Genomic DNA, 18,152 nt, shown 5'->3' on the forward strand with positions numbered 1-18,152 from the left:
GCATGTTGACTGAGTACTAATGTTATTTTTCATAATTAAAGGCCTCATGAAAGTATGCAGTAAATATAAGTGCATTACGAATGGAATATCACAGAGATAGTAAGAAATAGTGCAATAAGAGATCTTTATGATATAAAGTAGATGTAGTGACTAAAATCGAAAATGCTCAGCTTCGATGGTTTGGGAATGTGGAGAAGATGAATAAAAGAAGACCAACAAAAGGAATTTAAGAGGCGAGAGTGAATGTAAGTGTTGGAAGTGGTACTTTCCTAGACAACATCCAGAAAATTCTCAAAAAGAAGAGTGCCCTAAACTAACGAACTTGTCGTGCAATCAAATGCAACCGTCGAAAGTGGAAGGATGTGGTCTCTGCCTCTCTTCTTCTCTCTGTATGAAAGAAAAGACGTATGTTTCAAAGTTGTACCACACGTCACAATTCCTTACAGTACAGTAGTATCTGATGCCCCAACAACTTCGACATGTCGAGACCAAAACCTAAATTAAGTAGTAAAATCATCAATCACTCCTACTGTTGACATTGTCCTGCATGATGTTCGCTAGTGATAAATATTAAAATATATTTCTTTCCCCAGTCAAACACATAGTCCAGAAGGATCTACGCTCCTTCTCCGCACTCCTGATGCAGTGGTTCGGCATAGCGGTGCCGGCCACCTTCATCAACTCCATGATCCGCTACCTGGAGAGCCGGCTAGCGCTGGCCTTCCGCACCCGGCTGGTCAACCACGCCTACGAGCTGTACTTCAAGAACCAGACCTACTACAAGGTGGCCAACCTTGATGCTAGGATAGAGAACGCTGATCATAGGTAAGCCTGAGCATATTTAATTAAATCTATAGGTTGGGGTACTCAAACTTCGCAAGCACCTTTACTGCAGCTAGGGTAATATTTGGCAATTTTGTAACCCCGCTCAATCTCTTAGGTTAAACTCAATTTCTCAGATTTTCCTCTTACTTACTTTCCTCCTCCTTAGGTTGAGTACCTAAAGCTGGTTTTTAGGTTGCCCTAAACGTAGCCACCAATATTGAGGGCTCATACTTGATGGAAATACGCAACAACATGCAAGACATCTTTATGTTCATCTGACGTGGTCGAGTAAATCCAAAAATCTCCTACTATTATAGGCAAACCTCACAATCAAAAAAAAAAGGTGCATACTTCACTAAGCGGTAAAGGGTTTGGACACACCGAGGTCACGGAGCCGCTAGTTTATTTAGACCTGAACACTGAATATTGGTCATATTTCAGAAAAATATGGCAAGCATTCTCGTCCCTAGTTTATTTCTCGTCCCTAATTTTTCAATTCTGTAAGTTACAGCATAATACAAAAGTTGTCCAGTTTCGAACCTACTTAAAAAGGATTTATGTAACTCACTTTTTTTGAAAACTGTTGATGATGATGATGATGATGATGTTTTCCCAGGTTAACAGAGGACGTGTCGGTGTTTACGCAGTCAGTAGCACACCTGTACAGCTCGCTGACCAAGCCGTGCTTCGACTTGTTGCTCATAGTGCTCACGCTGGCGAGCTATTCTAGCAAGATGAAGGGGAACATATTCCTTGGTGAGTGTACTTTGTTGATGTTTAATGCTGTTACTAGTTTTGCCCATTGTGGGGCTGGATGTCACTTGCTTGATAACCTCATCTTCGACTGATCGTCATCGTTGCAGTGTGCTCTATTTGCGCGGTAGCTTACGATGCTTAGGCTACTTTTGGTTTCATCAGTATCAAGCAGTACAATAGTGTTAGATGTGGCACAATTTTTGAAATAACATACGTTGCTTATGAGCTCTTAGTAGTACTCATAGACCGCTTCCTCGCGAGCGACACCATTATATATGTATATACCAGTCATACCCACTGATCTCGTCGTTCCGGTCATGTTCTTTCAGCCCCTTTCGGGGTCTTTCAGTCTAAGGGTATAAATGGATGTCAATCCATGTGCTCCGCGCGCAGGGCTGTGTCAATTTCAGTATAGTGAATTAGTTTATCTATAGTAACGCAATCTAACAGAGTACCTACCGGAGTGACGACCCTGTTAAGCTTATAGTGATGTTGTCTGTGCTAACTCCGCAGGCCCCGTAATAGCGACGGTGGAGATCTGCCTGAGCTCGCATAAGACGACAGAGTACTTACCGCAGGCGTATTCATCATTCGATGATAGGCGCGGGAGTGAAGACTCTGTTGAGCTCATTGTGATGTGTTCTGTGCTAACTCCGCAGGCCCCGGCATAGCGACGGTGGTGATCTGCCTGACGGGGCAGCTGCTGCGCCTGCTGAGCCCGCGGTTCGGCGCGCTGGCGGGCGAGGAGGCGCGCATGAAGGCCAACCTGCGCCACGTGCACTCGCGGCTCATCGCGCACGCCGAAGAGGTTGCCTTCTACGGCGGGCACAAGGTAAGCAACTGTAAAAATAAAGACTTGACATCGTGCCTGGATTTAAAATGCTATAGTGCCTTGACATCGAGGAATATATCGCCTTGACATCGCAGAATATAGTGCCTTAATATCCAGGGATATAGTACCTTGACATTCAGGAATAAAGTAACTTGATATCCAGGGATATAGTGACATTTGAATATAATATTGCTTTGACATCCAAGGATATAGTGTATTAACATCAAGGCTATAATGCTTAAACAAAAAGGGCTACAGATAGAGCCTTTACATTCTGGAATATAGTGCCTTGACAACCAATGCTTTAGAGCCATGACGTCTAGGAATATAGTGCCTTGACAACCAATGCTTTAGAGCCATGACGTCTAGGAATATAGTGCCTTGACAACCAATGCTTTAGAGCCATGACGTCTAGGAATATAGTGCCTTGACAACCAATGCTTTAGAGCCATGACGTCTAGGAATATAGTGCCTTGACAACCAATGCTTTAGAGCCATGACGTCTAGGAATATAGTGCCTTGACAACCAATGCTTTAGAGCCATGACGTCTAGGAATATAGTGCCTTGACAACCAATGCTTTAGAGCCATGACGTCTAGGAATATAGTGCCTTGACAACCAATGCTTTAGAGCCATGACGTCTAGGAATATAGTGCCTTGACAACCAATGCTTTAGAGCCATGACGTCTAGGAATATAGTGCCTTGACAACCAATGCTTTAGAGCCATGACGTCTAGGAATATAGTGCCTTGACAACCAATGTTTTAGAGCCATGACGTCTAGGAATATAGTGCCTTGACAACCAATGCTTTAGAGCCATGACGTCTAGGAATATAGTGCCTTGACAACCAATGCTTTAGAGCCATGACGTCTAGGAATATAGTGCCTTGACAACCAATGCTTTAGAGCCATGACGTCTAGGAATATAGTGCCTTGACAACCAATGCTTTAGAGCCATGACGTCTAGGAATATAGTGCCTTGACAACCAATGCTTTAGAGCCATGACGTCTAGGAATATAGTGCCTTGACAACCAATGCTTTAGAGCCATGACGTCTAGGAATATAGTGCCTTGACAACCAATGCTTTAGAGCCATGACGTCTAGGAATATAGTGCCTTGATATATAGGGATATAGTGCCTTGACATCCAGGAATACAGTGCCTTAATATGCAGCGATATATTGTCATGACATCCAGGAATATGGTGCTTTGACATAAAGGGATATAATTCCTTGAATTCAGGGAAATATAATATGATACAGAAATGTTTGTAAATAATTCTTTACCCTTTTTTATACAATAAAAATAGCTTGTATAAACAAAGGCTGGTGGTGTGTTACAGGTGGAGCTGGGCCAACTACAGTCGGCGTACAAGCAGCTGGTGGCGCAGATGACGTCGGTGTTCAACAAGAAGCTGTGGTACGTGATGCTGGAGCAGTTCTGCATGAAGTACGTGTGGTCCGGCACCGGCATGGTCATGCTGGCGCTGCCCATCCTCACCGGCACCAGGGGAGACAGTACGTTGAACCGTTATTATCTAGTTAACACATAAAAATTGTCTACTGCAAGGTTTCTCAAAGTGGAGTACGCGAACCCCTAAGGGTTCGCCATTCGACGGTAGGGGGCTCGCGACAAGATTTAGGTAACTGATACCAAGTCAGAATTAATGTTAAAATTGTCTTTTGGTACTTTGTGCTATTTTTTATTCAAATAAAAGCCTTATTTTCTTCAACAGACAATTTTTTATTGGGGGGGGGGGGGGGGGCTTCCATTAGTTATTAGTTAGTAAGGGGTTCACTGACACTTGGAAATTTTAACAGGGGTTCGTGGAGCCGAAACTTCGAGGAACCCTGGTCTACTGCATTCTTAATAGCTTCACAAATGTTAAGGCGAACATTTAAGCGCAGGGTTGCGGTGTCTTGTCATTTTCTTGAGCATTCCGTCGTAAAGTAATTAAACAAGCCCAAATTCAACGGGGCTATGTCATTTCATAACAGAGTTCCTATGGCCAACTAAATTCAGCCTATGAACTGAATTAATGCAAAGATAATCATAATAGTATTCGTGGCTTTCGTGCCCTATAAAAGAGTCTTCTGATGAAACTATTAATTTTTTTATTGAATTTGATGTATTTCTAAGTTTTGGCAATAATTTCCAGGCACATCCCACGAGAGCATCAGCTCGAGGACTGAGTACATGACCACCTCTAGGAACCTGCTCAACTCCGCAGCGGATGCCATCGAGAGGCTTATGTCTAGTTATAAGGTAAAATTCTTAAAAAAAATTTAATTAGAAAACCGGCCAAGAGTGACTTCCGTACTATAAAATTGGCAAAAAGAAGTCATATTTGTATGGTAGCCCCTCTTAAATATTTATTTTAATTTAAGTATATATCAATGTAACTCAATATTCTGGGAATATTTCAAGCGTCTTCCTGTTGCTTGTACTGTGTATTGTATATTAAGAATCAACCTCATTTCTAAACTTTTATAGTTTAAAAGGTTAATTTTCTTTTAGTTAAATTTTTACATCTGGAGAAAACATGTATACCTGAGATTATTCTTAATTTTCTAGAACTTTGAAACAATCCCTTTTTGTATATTACAAGAACCTTTTGCGACGCAGTTACGATTGGTGCTCATAGATGGCGCTTTGTTTTTTATTTTTAAAGAAGTTTTACTTCAGTTGTGCGGTCTAAAGCACATTCTTTTTTTTAAATTACTTTATGCATTTTAGGTGTTTAAGGCTCAAATAAATACGTTTGCAGGAAGTGGTGACGCTGGCGGGCTACGCCACGCGCGTGTCGGACATGCTGGTGGTGTTCGGCGAGGTGGCCCGCGGGCGCTGCGTGCGCGCCGTGCACGTGGCCGCGCCCGCCGCCGGCTTCCAGGTCACCTTCCGCGACCGGCAGCCCGTGCCGCAGGGTACGTGCGCCAGGGGAGACAGTGCTACGTTTGCAGGGAGTGCGGACGCGGCCGGGTACGCCACGCGCGTGTCGGACATGCTGGTGGTGGTCGTACTTGTAGCAAATAAACATGCTCTCCAATTACAGTAACAGATAACCTGAAGCGTACAGATCATTTGCGACTCATCATCACCATCTGGGCCATTTGGCGATAACGGTCCAATTTTTTATTTTTTTTATTCTTTGCAAGGTAGCCGTTGACTACAATCTCACCTGATGGCAAGTGATAAAGCAGCATTCGGCGAGACAGTTCATAACGAGCTTAATATAGTATTAATTATCACGTATATAGTAATTACTAGCTGGCGCCGCGCAGTTTCACCTGCGTGGTACCCGTTCCCGACGGAATACGGGGATAATATAGCCTATTGCCTTCTTCGATAAATGGGTTATCTAACACTGAAAGAATTTTTCAAATCGGACCAGTAGTTCCTGAGATTAGCGCGTTCAAACAAACAGAAAATTCTTAAACTTCATAATATTAGTATAGATTTCATGCAACTTATGCATGTGTTATAAGGATTTCATTTGTCGTTTGTAGGTAAGATCTCGTACACGACGGACCTGTCGATCCGGCTCAAGAACGTGCCGATAGTGACGCCCGCGTGCGACGTGGTCGCCAGCGGCGTCACGCTGGAGCTAAAGCCGGGCACGCATCTGCTCATCGTGGGGCCCAACGGATGCGGGAAGTCCAGGTTAGTTGCAGCTGAATGTACTGAACACACTTAAGGAAGTTATGTTATGTTATACAAAAAATGTACTTAAATTCGAAATCAGTTGTGCACCAACCTACTCTATGAGCGAGAAGATTTTTATTTTCAACGATAATTTATTATTCATATTTATCTCGTTTCGATACAGTTTTATGAAAATCTCACTTCTCTCTCAGAAATCTCTTTAAAGTATTTTTATTTTCTATAAACATTGGCGAGACGTGCTGGTTCTTAAAGTTTAATCTGAAACATATCAGAATATATCAGAATAGTCGGGAAGAACATTTCTTATGTTTACGCAGGCATGACTTGGAAAGTAAGTCATTCACCGACTTACTTTCGCATTACGAAAAGTGTAATCGGGCGATGCTTTTAAAATGCGTGCTGCCATCTACAGGCATAGTGAAACAGTGATTGTTATTTTAAATTACCAGTAGATGGCGTTCTTAGAGAGCTTTGAAACAAACCCTTTTCGCACACTGGATGCAGTTATGCCTGATGCTCACAGATGGCGCTTTGTTTTTTTTTATTTTTGAAAGAAGTTTTATTTCAGTCGTGTGGACTAAAGGACACTGTTATATGGAGTAATGTTCCGCAGTTTGTTCCGCATAATCTCCGGGCTGTGGCCCGTGTTCGGCGGCGAGCTGAGCGTGCCGAAGCCCTGCGAGTGCGCGCACTGCGCCGCCGAGCCGGGCGCGCCGCCGCACTGCCTCGCGCGCCCCGTCATGTTCTACATACCGCAGAGGTGCGTATACTACAGCGGCGAATGGTCTATACTAGCCGATTCCCGTCGGGTTACATTTTAAATACCCATATTTACATACATATTTATTGTTGTAGTGAATATGTAACTATAAATGTATGGATGTATCAGAAACAGGAGTTGGGAGGAGTTGTGGAGAATCACGCGATATGAATTTAATTTTCTTTGGGATGGCTTATCTTCATCAAAATTCCATTCTTCACCATTGGTATACTATATTTAATCCTACCACCATTACGGTTATACCGGCTAAATCGCGGCAAAGCGAGCCCAGTACTTGCTCTTCGAGTTTCCTTGACTTACTACAAACTGGGTATCCATAACTTGCATTATGTAATAAAATGTAACTTGCATTATGTAATAAAATGTAACTTGTAATTATTATTATTATATTGTATAATGTAATGTATGGTATTGCTTCATATTAAATAAATAAATAAATAAATACTACAAGTTATTTATTTGTCAGCTTGTGTGAACTCTCCTTTATCTGAAGCTGATACGCCGCGCACGACTGATATGTATGTTCCGCATAATATCGTGTTTGCCGGCGAGCTGGATAGCTGCTGTTTCAATCGATTTTACAATTCGGGGTAAATCGCTTGGTAAAGTAACGCGTTACAGTTGAAGTTGGCACGTTTGACACTTGCACTTGACAGAGCGAACTTCGGACTGATTTTATAACCACAGACTATTTTAAAAGTTTCTATGTTGTTGGTGCCAACATTTTCTTTACACCTCCTCGACAATAGATGATTCTTAATTAAATTCAATATATAATTAAATTAAAGCAATTTAGATTGTCATTTCTGTCGAGCGTCTCTAGCGCACTCGTGACTCGCATTTTTTCTTCTTTTTTGACGTGATAACGTCTTATAATACGATGAAGCCAGCTGCAAACTCGAAAAAAGATGACGTCATGCGTCGTTCCCTCGCTTTAGGGTTGCTACCTTTTTTACAAGAAATAAAGTATATCTCGCACTAGGGTTACCAACGTTTTTTTACAATAAAAAAAATATATTCTGGTCTATGAAGATTATTGAACAGTATTTTAAAATAAACGAACAGTATCTTATTGCAACGAAAGTTCCTTATCGCGAGTTGCGAAAGGGGGCTAGACGGAAAAAATTAAGACCATAAAGTTGTAACGACACTTTTTGCTATACTTAGTATTTAGTTGTAAGCCTGGTCCTCCTGTTTCAAGTCAAGAGACTTGACCCCTCAAACCCAAAAGCCCCCCCCCAACCCCAAAAGACCCCCAACCACAAAAGACTCCCAACCTCAAAAGACCCTCTAACCCCGAAAGACCCCCCAAATCCAAAAGACCCCCTCACCTCAAAAGACTCCCAAACCCCAAAGACCCCCTCACCCCAAAATACCCCCCAAACCCAAAAGACTAAAGACCCCCCAACCCCAAAAGACCCCCAACCCGAAAGACCCCCCTCACCCTAAAAGACTCCCCTAACCCCAAAAGACCCCCAAACCCAAATGTCTTCTCACCCCAAAAGCCTCCCCCAAATTCAAAAGACCCCCTAAACCCAAAAAACCCCCCATCTCCAAAATACCCCAAACCCAAAAAAACCCCCAACTCCAAAAGACCGCCCAAACTCAAAAGATCCACCAACCTCAAAAAACCCGAAGAATTTGATTTATGAAATTAACATTGTTTCCTACTTCAGTTACCACAACACAGTCAATTATTACTAAAATTGAGCCTACTGATTAAGTTTAATATTATATTTGTAATAATAAGAAAAATATTATTATCACTTTAAAAAAGAATATTACAATTCCATCACTAAATTAATCGAAAGGAACTTCGTTCCATCCGGGTGTTTTCTTAATAGTAAAATTAAATTCCCAAATGTTATGTGGAAAAATTTAAAGACTACAGTACTACCCAACAAAAACATTGCATTACCAGCTCATTTCACCGATCCTGATTCAATAAATGTGCAGTTTCTTAATGTTCCCGGTTTTAACTTTACATCTTTTTCCTTGCTTACATATTACGAATTTAATCGTCTTTATACTGATACTTTTTCTCTATCCACTATCTCTGACCTAAGTTTATTAAAAATCCTTAAAAACCTTCATTCGAATGCTGAGGGAACTGACCAAATTACTCTTGACATGTTATTTATGATGTTACCACATTGCGTAGACACTATTAAATCCATTATTAATATGTCAATCACTACCTTTGTTTTCCCTAGTGACTGGAAAACTGCTTTAATACGTCCCCTACCTAAAATACCGGACCCCCAAACCCCAAAGGACCTACGTCCAATTAGCATTTTATCTTGCTTCTCAAAAGTCTTAGAAAAAGCTGTACATCAGCAAGTTCTAAGATATTTGGAGAAGCAGCAGATCTTGCCGGATTACCAATCAGGTTTTAGGGCTGGTCGTGGGACTGTGACGGCTCTCCTGGACGTTACAGACAACATTCTTAAATCGCAGGACTCAGGTATGTGCACTGTTATGGTGCTCCTCGATTTCTCCAGAGCATTTGACAGTATAAATATCGCACTTCTATTATCTAAGTTATCCTACTATGGGTTTGATGTTAATGCTGTCAAGTGGTTTGACAGCTACCTGAGTAATCGTACGCAGTTTGTAGAATTAGGATACGAAGATGGTAGCAAGCGTCGTTCAGCGTCAACTTCTGTCACCAGAGGCGTTCCACAGGGTTCAGTTTTAGGTCCGCTACTTTTTATAATCTATTGTGCAGATATTATACATGAAATTAGAAACTGCAAGTACCATATATATGCGGATGACTTGCAAATATATTACTCATGTAAGCCGGAGGACATAAACCAAGCTGTGAATAGTATTAACGAAGACCTTGATCGAATTGCAAATTGGTCTGACCGCAACTCTCTTGTCCTTAATCCATCGAAGTCCAAGTTTATGTTATTCGGTACAAATAAACTCTTGCACAAAGTCAACTTGGCTACTGTTAACATACATATTAAAGGCAATACATTGGATCGAGTTTTCAAGGCGCGTAATCTTGGTCTATTGATGGACTCAGATCTTAGGTTTGAAGACCATGTTGCAGAGGTAGTTCGTAATTGTTTCTACCGACTAAAAATCATTTACAAAATACGTAACTACCTCTCCCAAGAGCTGCGTATCCGTTTAGTAGAAGCCTTAGTCCTTTCTAAGCTGAATTATGGAGATATTGTTTATGGCCCGCGACTTCTATGCAGGACTAAACGTCTAATACAGCGTGTGCAAAATGCTTGTACTCGTTTTTGTTTTGATGTTCCCTCAAAAGCACACGTCACTCCATTTTTAAATAATTTTGGGTTACTAAAAATGAGATCTAGACGAAAGTATCATTTGGCAGGCCTACTTTTCGGTGTTTTTAATCAGGGTAAACCGCTATACCTTCTAAATAAATTCACTTGGGCGGGTGATGGTGGCGGAACGGAGCGTCGAAGCTGCCGTAATCAATTACGGATACCACCTCACCGTACTGCCGCCTTTAGAGGTTCATTTACCTACTCCGCCACTAAATGTTGGAATAACATTCCCCCTCCATTAAAAAATCTTAAGTCTAAATTCGCATTTAAAAAACTGCTAAAGAGATTTCTACTTGAAAAGCAGATTGAATTCCAACATCATGTGGCGGAGTTTTCTTTCTTATAGGTTGTAGGTATAAGAATTGCATAAATTTGTAAATACCTTTGTATATATGATATAATTTTATTTTTAATATTTTTTCTTCTCACGTTGTTATTTTTTAGTATGGTATTTTATTGTTTTTCCCTTTTTATTTTAGTTAATTGTAATGTACTATTTTAAGTTTAAGTTATTATTATTGTTTATTTTAGTTAATAAGGTTGTTGTGTGCTGTGTTTGTGGCGGCATCTGGTCAACGGTTCCAACTGAAAACCAGCGCTGCATGCTCTTTTTATTTAAAGAGTATGCAGCATTATGCTGAGTTGGATCCGTTTACTGGGTTGTGCCACACATCGCAGGATATTGTTCAAGAACAAATTGTGTTGTGTGGCATAATTCACTAATAAAGCTTTTTTCTTTCTTTCTTTCTTTTCTTTCTTTTGAAAAATGCAACCATTGCATCAATATTTTCTGACGTTGTCACGTTCAACTATCGTCAGTAAACCGACTTTACAACCGATTTTTTTATTAACTAACGCGATTGTTCCTGTCCCCAGGCCGTACATGTCGATGGGGTCGCTGATCGACCAGATCACGTACCCGTCGCGCGTGGAGGCGGCGGACGCGGCGGCGGAGGCGCGCGCCATGCACATCCTGCGCGTGGTGCGGCTGGACGCGTGCGCGGCGCGCCACGGCGGCCTGCGCGCCGTCTGCGACTGGCGGAGCACGCTGTCCGGCGGGGAGAAGCAGAGGATGGCGTGCGCCAGGATGTTCTACCACAGGTGACCACTGCACACATGCACATCCTGCGCGTGGTGCGGCTGGTGCGTTTTTTCTGGCAATCGGTCTGAAGTATTGTAGAATACCCTCAAGACAGTTTGTAAAGAACCTTGTTTTAACTTGCTTGAATAGTATAAATGCGTTGGTCCGAAATGTGGTCCATAGGATTCGGAGCATTGCTACTAATGCTCTATTTGTTTATGCTATGTAATAGTTGTTGTTTTGTTTTCTTCTTGTTCAATGACTTCACGAACATTTTCGATTGCCTGTATTTTTTCAAACTGTTTCATCATTCGACTCTATTTCTTCAATTCCTTCAATGACCCTCTTTGTTATTATGTGACAATGAAGATGTTGTTTGTTAATTTCCAGACCGGTGTACGCTCTTCTCGACGAGTGCACGAGTGCAGTCTCTCTGGAGACGGAGGTGGTGATGTACGAGGAGGCCATCAAGGAGGGCATCACGCTGCTGTCGATCACCCACCGCCCCAGCGTCTGGTAAATATCCAACAAAACTGCCTCCTTTCAGCGCCGGTCCGAAGTAAATTTTAAAATGGAGCGAGATGGCGCAATGAAGCAATTATGGCGCCTCTCCTGTTTGTTCCTAATAATATGTAGATACCTATACCAAATTATGAGTGTAAAGTAAGTATGGAACGCGAAGATCTTGACCATACTCTGGGGTGACCAATTGAAAATTAGGCGCAGTACCGTCTACGGTTGAGCAGGATTATCATTTCGGCGCTCTCTAGGATTTGGCGCCTGGAGCGACTGCTCCGTTCGCCGTATGGACGGGCCGGCCCTGCCTCCTTTATTCCATGTGTACGGAACTCACCAGCTCAACACAGACTCCACCACACTGAACGGTTCCCAGCCTCTGGCGCAGACTACCTCGCACAATTCGAAAGGCGGAACTGACGGAGCCGGGCTCGTCCACTTTGTCAGGCAACTCAAGTGCTCCGGAGTGATAACTGCGTTCTATTTTTTTCATTTTATTCTATTTAATAACAAATAGAATAAGATAAAAAAAAATAAAACGTAACAAAAAAAGAGGCAACAGAAATACATAATCTGTGAAAATTTCAAATGTCTAACTATCACGGTTCAACCGAGTGACAAACGGACGAACGGATAGCGAAGTCTTAGTAATACTTAATATATAAATATCTTTGGGTACGGAACCCTAATAATAATTTTTTAACGATTAACAGGAGGTATCACACCCACGTGCTGGAGTTCGACGGCGCGGGCGGCTGGTCCTTCCGCCCGCTGGAGAAGGACGCGCCCGCCATCACGCCCACCCTGCCGCGCATCGCCGAGATGGCGGAAACTGACCGGGAGCAGACCATCGAGTGACGTCACAGCTAACAACTGTCATATACGTGACTATAAAGACTTCAATGATATTGGATAGAAGCAGGCGTTACTTTGCGGAAGTTCATCATGATTATATAATGATTTATTTATTTTTCTATCATCTGCGAAAAGTCGACGAATCCATGCGACAACGTCACCCAGGTCCGGGGATGCTCCAGTTTCGGGGTGAAACGTACGCAGAGAGTATTTTGTCGGGCCTGGGTGACGTTGTCGCATGGGTTCGTCGACTTTTCGCGGATGATAGCAAAATAAATAAATCATTATATAATACTTCAATGATGTCATAGAACGTAATTTACATAGACTTTGGTATTGTCAAACAAGGTAACGTCAGTGATGTCGAACAACGAAACTTACATGGAGTCATAAAACATACCTAATTAATAGCAGACCATCGAGTGACGCCACAGTGAGCAAATGTCATACACATGACGATGATTACGTAACTTTAGTTACTTCAATGATGTCAGAACATAATCTACATAGACTTTGGTATTGTCAAACAAGGTAACTCCGCAAACGTCAGTGATGTCAAACAACGAAACTTACATGGAGTGGCGTAACGTCATTAACTTATATAGACTGTAGTCACGTCAAACAATGCAACAGTGTAATTTTTCAGTGTGCTGTCAGTCTCGTCAAACAAGCTAGTTTACGTGTATTTCAGTGATGTCAAACAACGAAACTGACATGAAGTCATAAAACATCTGTAGCAAACAACAAACAAATAAATAGCAGACCATCGAGTGACGTCACCGTCAGCAACTGTCATACATAAGACGATGATTACGTATTTTTATAGACTTCAATGATGTCAGAACATAAGCTACATAGACATAATTTCAGTGTGCTGTGAGTCACGTCAAACAAACTAGTTTACGTGTATTTCAGTGATGTCAAACAAAGAAACTTACATGGAGTCATAAATCATAACAAATAGGTAAAGGCTCTAGTGACGTCACATAAGATAACGCCGTAAACTTCAATAACAGTCGCGTCAAACAAACCAACTTATGTGTATTACAGTGATGTCAAACAATTGAACTTACATGGACTTAGTGATGTCAAACAATTGAACTTACATGGACTTTAGTGATATCAAAATACGTAGAATCAAGTTATAAACTATAACATACCATATTGTAAAGTAAATAAAGATATACCACCACATAAATACAAAATAAATTTTCGACTTTTGAGATTTTAATGCCATGATATTGGATTATATTTTTTAAAAATTAGAGATTTCTTTTTAAATTGAGATTTTCCGAAATTATCTTTATTATATTTACTATTTATACTTTATCCGTATTTTATTTATGATAATTCGATCCAAAACTACCCTTAGCATAAAACAGAGGAGATAAACTAAAAAGTCTACAGATAAAGTGATTTTAAGGTCTTTCAGTCAAACGTATATATCTAGGTATACCAGTTATTAGTATAATTTTTAGTATTTTAAAGTTTTTTTTTTTATATGAATGTTACCTTAGTAATATTTTTAATGTGATAACACAAAGAAGATTTACATAATTTTAAATAGGTGTTGTAAGTTATAGTAACTTTGCCTAAATTTGATAGAATCTTATAAAAGCTTTAGACCAGGCGTTGTGAGGATGTGAGTGTGCATTAGTCGAGGACCACATTTTGTGTACAGTTTTAAATTCAGAAAAGCATGTAGATTACGATTCTGCATGTTGCCAGGAGGTTTGTTGGTCCATTCTTTTGTCATATCCTATCCCCTTTGGTGTCACCCCCTTCTATTTTATTTTCGCAACAAGAAGTAAAGTATATATAACCTTAGTAGTATTTGCTCAATTTGCCTCATTTGGCTATTAGTGTGAATATGTCATAATAAAAAAATTTATATTCTCAATAAAACAAGCAATAAAAGTAACACAAATAATTTGTTCAGTCCTTATAATACTCGACACTAATGCTTTTCGGAGTTCAAAAATAAATAAAATGCGGTTCTCGAATTATGTATACTCAATACTTTATAGCGCCTGGTCTAATTTAAAGCCTGACAAAAACAAAAATCTTGCTATATTGCGGGAAAAAAAGAAACTACTTGTAATTTTTGTACTAATACTAAGCACAACTGGTAAAATACTAGTGGTATATTTTACTTTTTAAAAAGTTTTATTTGCTTTGTCTGTCAAATTTTGGCAAAGTTATCCCAAAGTGTATCCGATAAGCCTACAAAAAAAATAATTCGGGATACACATATTTGTATGTTAGTAAATCGAGTATTGTGACAACTTATAGTTGTTTACAGTAACTTTAGTGTATTTGTTTTATATTAAGACTATTTAGTATGACTAAAGCTAGTTACAGACATGCGACGGCTGTCTATTTTGGCTTAATATTTTTTTTTTATTGTGAGGCTGTCCAGACTAAACTTACACGCAGGTACGTGTTTATTTATGGAAATCATAAAATATTTGTTATAAAATATGTATAAAAGTATGTATTTTCTTATAACTTTGTAATTGGTTTTAATAGATGGCAGCACTAGAAAGTTACTACAGATTATTAAAGATCTTATTGAATAGATTAAATAATGATTAAAATGATAATTTAATGATTAAAATGATTATTTTACAGTTTCAATCGTGTGGTTTTTGCACACTTTTTTTATTGATTTTTTTTGCATGGCATGGATAATATACAATTATTGTGTAGTGAAAAAAAATAGTGAAAATAAAATAAAGATCTCCATAAGTTTTAAAAAATGTTAATATCTAGTAAGCTATGTTTTTATTTCATTTAAATATCACGCCATTTTTAGAAATGACAAAATTTCAGTCTACATTAGAAAATTGTGTAAAATTATTGAAAAATATATATTTTTTGATTTGAATTATATGATCTATGATGACAAAGTTCTGGACAGCCACTATTCTATACATATCGACGCACGGACGGAGTGTAGTATATTTAGTAGATTGTGATTTTAGTGTGAATAATTGTAAATACGTGTAACATATTATATTGTATGACATAGAATGAATACTGCTGACCGATGTGTTGGCGATGATAAGAATAAACGGGGTTTTATATATGAATTCTTTTGTTTTTCTTTAGAATATAATATCCTCTCTCACCCTTCCCTTATATCTCATTTGAGGAAATCAATATCTCTACTTATAATAAATCTGTAGAGAGGTCAATTCTGTACATGAAATATATTTCCAAAATAACTATCAGGGGGTGATTAGTGATCAATACATGATGCCAAAAATGCAATCAGTAATTAATAAGCATCATTTTCGTCTGTCTGTATGTTCGTTATAGAAACAAAAACTATTCTACGGATTTTAACGAAATTTGGTACAATTATTCTTCATACTCCTTCCTGGGCAGTTTATAGTATACTTTTCATCACGCTACGATCAATAGGAGCAGAGCAGTGAAGGGAAATGTTGGGAAAACGGGAGAAGTTACTCCATTTTTACAGCGATACTACTGTAAGGGCTGGATTAAAGAGGTCTAAGGGCGGACGAAGTCGCGGGCGTCCGCTAGTTCTATATATTTTTCTTAACGAGATATTTCGCTGGTCGCTAGATGCTATAGTAAATACTTCTTACTCTACAATGTCCAACTCTACCTTATCTATACTAATATAATAAAGCTGAAGAGTTTGTTTGTTTGTTTGTTTGTTTGTTTGTTTGTTTGATTGAACGCGCTAATCTCTGGAACTACTGGTCCGATTTGAAAAATTCTTTCAGTGTTAGATAGCCCATTTATCGAGGAAGGCTATAGGCTTTATATTATCCCTGTATTCCTACGGGAACGAAAACCACGCGGGTGAAACCGCGCCACGTCAGCTAGTAATTTTATAATCATCAGTGTTGATTTTAATTATATTGTTCGTATTTTGTCTTTATCAAAACACTTGGACTCCAAATGAATAAACGCATAAATCAACTTTTAATTGTTACTCACAATTTGTTCACCTTTCCTATTATAGAGCATTACACGATTAACTACTTCACTTGTTTTTGTTTTGTCACTACTAAATACCGCTAAAACAATAAAATTGTTTATCTATAGTTTTATTAATAGTACCTACCTACCTATGTAGATTACGGGTGGTAGTAATAGTAAACCTGTATTTTGCGGTTAATGCGTTAACTTGATGTAAAAATTATCTATGAAGTGGATGACCCAATGAAGTGGCGAAGATTCAAATGCCGTCTAAAATAAATAAAAGTGTCGTCTACCTTTTACTTCAGGGAGAAGGGCAAGGTCATAGTCCGATGCATAGACAGCTTGCTTTCAATTTTTTAAAATCCATGGTATCGTGAAGAATCGAGTGACTTTTAAAGGATCGAGAACCTCAAACGTTAAAGTATCTATGAGTTAACCCACCTAAAGAATATTTTTTTTAAATATATGATATTTTCCTCGGTATAACATTAGAAATCATGTCCACAATCACCAGTAAGTCAGCTTTGTGGCAACCCTTCGAAAACGCGACTTTATAGATCAAACATTAGCGGTATCTCACGAAAGGGTGTCACGAAGTTAAGTGTCTGGTGAATGGGGACATTATTTCGCGTGATATCCTATAGAAAAAAAATACGTGTAATACTTGTACAATTGAAGATCTGGCCTTTGAAATGTGCCTACCACAGTCCAAACTCCATCAAACCTACACGAAACGTCTTCAACGCTTCTAATAAGTAGGTACTGCTAAGATGTGGTGTTTGTGTTTCTTGAGACATATGTATAACTAACGGACGCCCGCGACTTCGTCTGCGTGGAAATCAATGTAAACTTTCAATCCCTATTTCACCACTTTAGGGGTTGAATTAAAAAAAAATATGGAGTAACATTATAGTACCTTCAAGGCAAGAGGGAATAGACATCTTCTAGGCGAGCGCGCTTTATCTTAGCCCTTCAGACATTAGTCACTTAGTCAGGTTTGTTAAGCAAGAATTTTTGTTTCTTTTTAACCGACTTCAAAAAAGGAGGAAGTTCTCAACTCGACGTCCATGTTTTTTTTAATGTTTGTTACCTCATAACTTCGTCATTTATTAATCAACTAGCTGACGCCGCGCGGTTTCACCCGCGTGGTTCCCGTTCCCGTAGGAATATGGGTATAATATTCCTCGATAAATGGGCTATCTAACACTGAAAGAATTTTTCAAATCGGACCAGTAGTTCCTGAAATTAGCGCGTTCAATCAAACAAACAAACTCTTCAGCTTTATAATATTAGTATAGATATAGAAAGTATTTTTTTTGTTTGAAAGAGATTGGTCCCATTTCATTTTCATGAAAATCGGTTTTGTAATTTTGTGTTAAAATCAAAATAACGGAAATACGACTTTGTATTTATGTTAAAAAGATTATGTGAGAAATCTTTACCCTTTATTTGAACCCTCCAAGTCCCAACTAATTCTGATACAGGACCAAGGCACGCTACGTCTATTCTATTGCTATTCTGCTGCTGAGACCGCTGTGTCTAATGTTCACGTACACAGCACGTGAGTATGTGGGTAGC

The 18,152-nt window shown here is 39.4% G+C and overlaps 1 protein-coding gene across 3 annotated transcripts in view; it reads left to right on the top strand.

The window, feature by feature from the left end:
* Positions 1 to 15,709, top strand: part of LOC112051387 (ATP-binding cassette sub-family D member) — an 89,499-nt gene extending 73,790 nt beyond the window's left edge. For all 3 annotated transcript variants that reach the window (XM_024089999.2, XM_024090000.2, XM_024089998.2), the window contains 11 exons: positions 594 to 825; positions 1,442 to 1,581; positions 2,241 to 2,413; positions 3,756 to 3,930; positions 4,572 to 4,678; positions 5,181 to 5,337; positions 5,920 to 6,073; positions 6,690 to 6,836; positions 11,042 to 11,266; positions 11,637 to 11,762; positions 12,476 to 15,709. In XM_024089999.2, the coding sequence (XP_023945767.2) occupies positions 594 to 825; positions 1,442 to 1,581; positions 2,241 to 2,413; positions 3,756 to 3,930; positions 4,572 to 4,678; positions 5,181 to 5,337; positions 5,920 to 6,073; positions 6,690 to 6,836; positions 11,042 to 11,266; positions 11,637 to 11,762; positions 12,476 to 12,620 (1,781 nt within the window). In that variant the 3' untranslated portion in view covers positions 12,621 to 15,709. The remainder of the gene's footprint in view (positions 1 to 593; positions 826 to 1,441; positions 1,582 to 2,240; positions 2,414 to 3,755; positions 3,931 to 4,571; positions 4,679 to 5,180; positions 5,338 to 5,919; positions 6,074 to 6,689; positions 6,837 to 11,041; positions 11,267 to 11,636; positions 11,763 to 12,475) is intronic.
* Positions 15,710 to 18,152: the final 2,443 nt, after the last annotated feature.

The sequence above is a fragment of the Bicyclus anynana genome, chromosome 25 (genome assembly GCF_947172395.1).
Source record: "Bicyclus anynana chromosome 25, ilBicAnyn1.1, whole genome shotgun sequence".
NCBI lineage: Eukaryota > Metazoa > Arthropoda > Insecta > Lepidoptera > Nymphalidae > Bicyclus > Bicyclus anynana.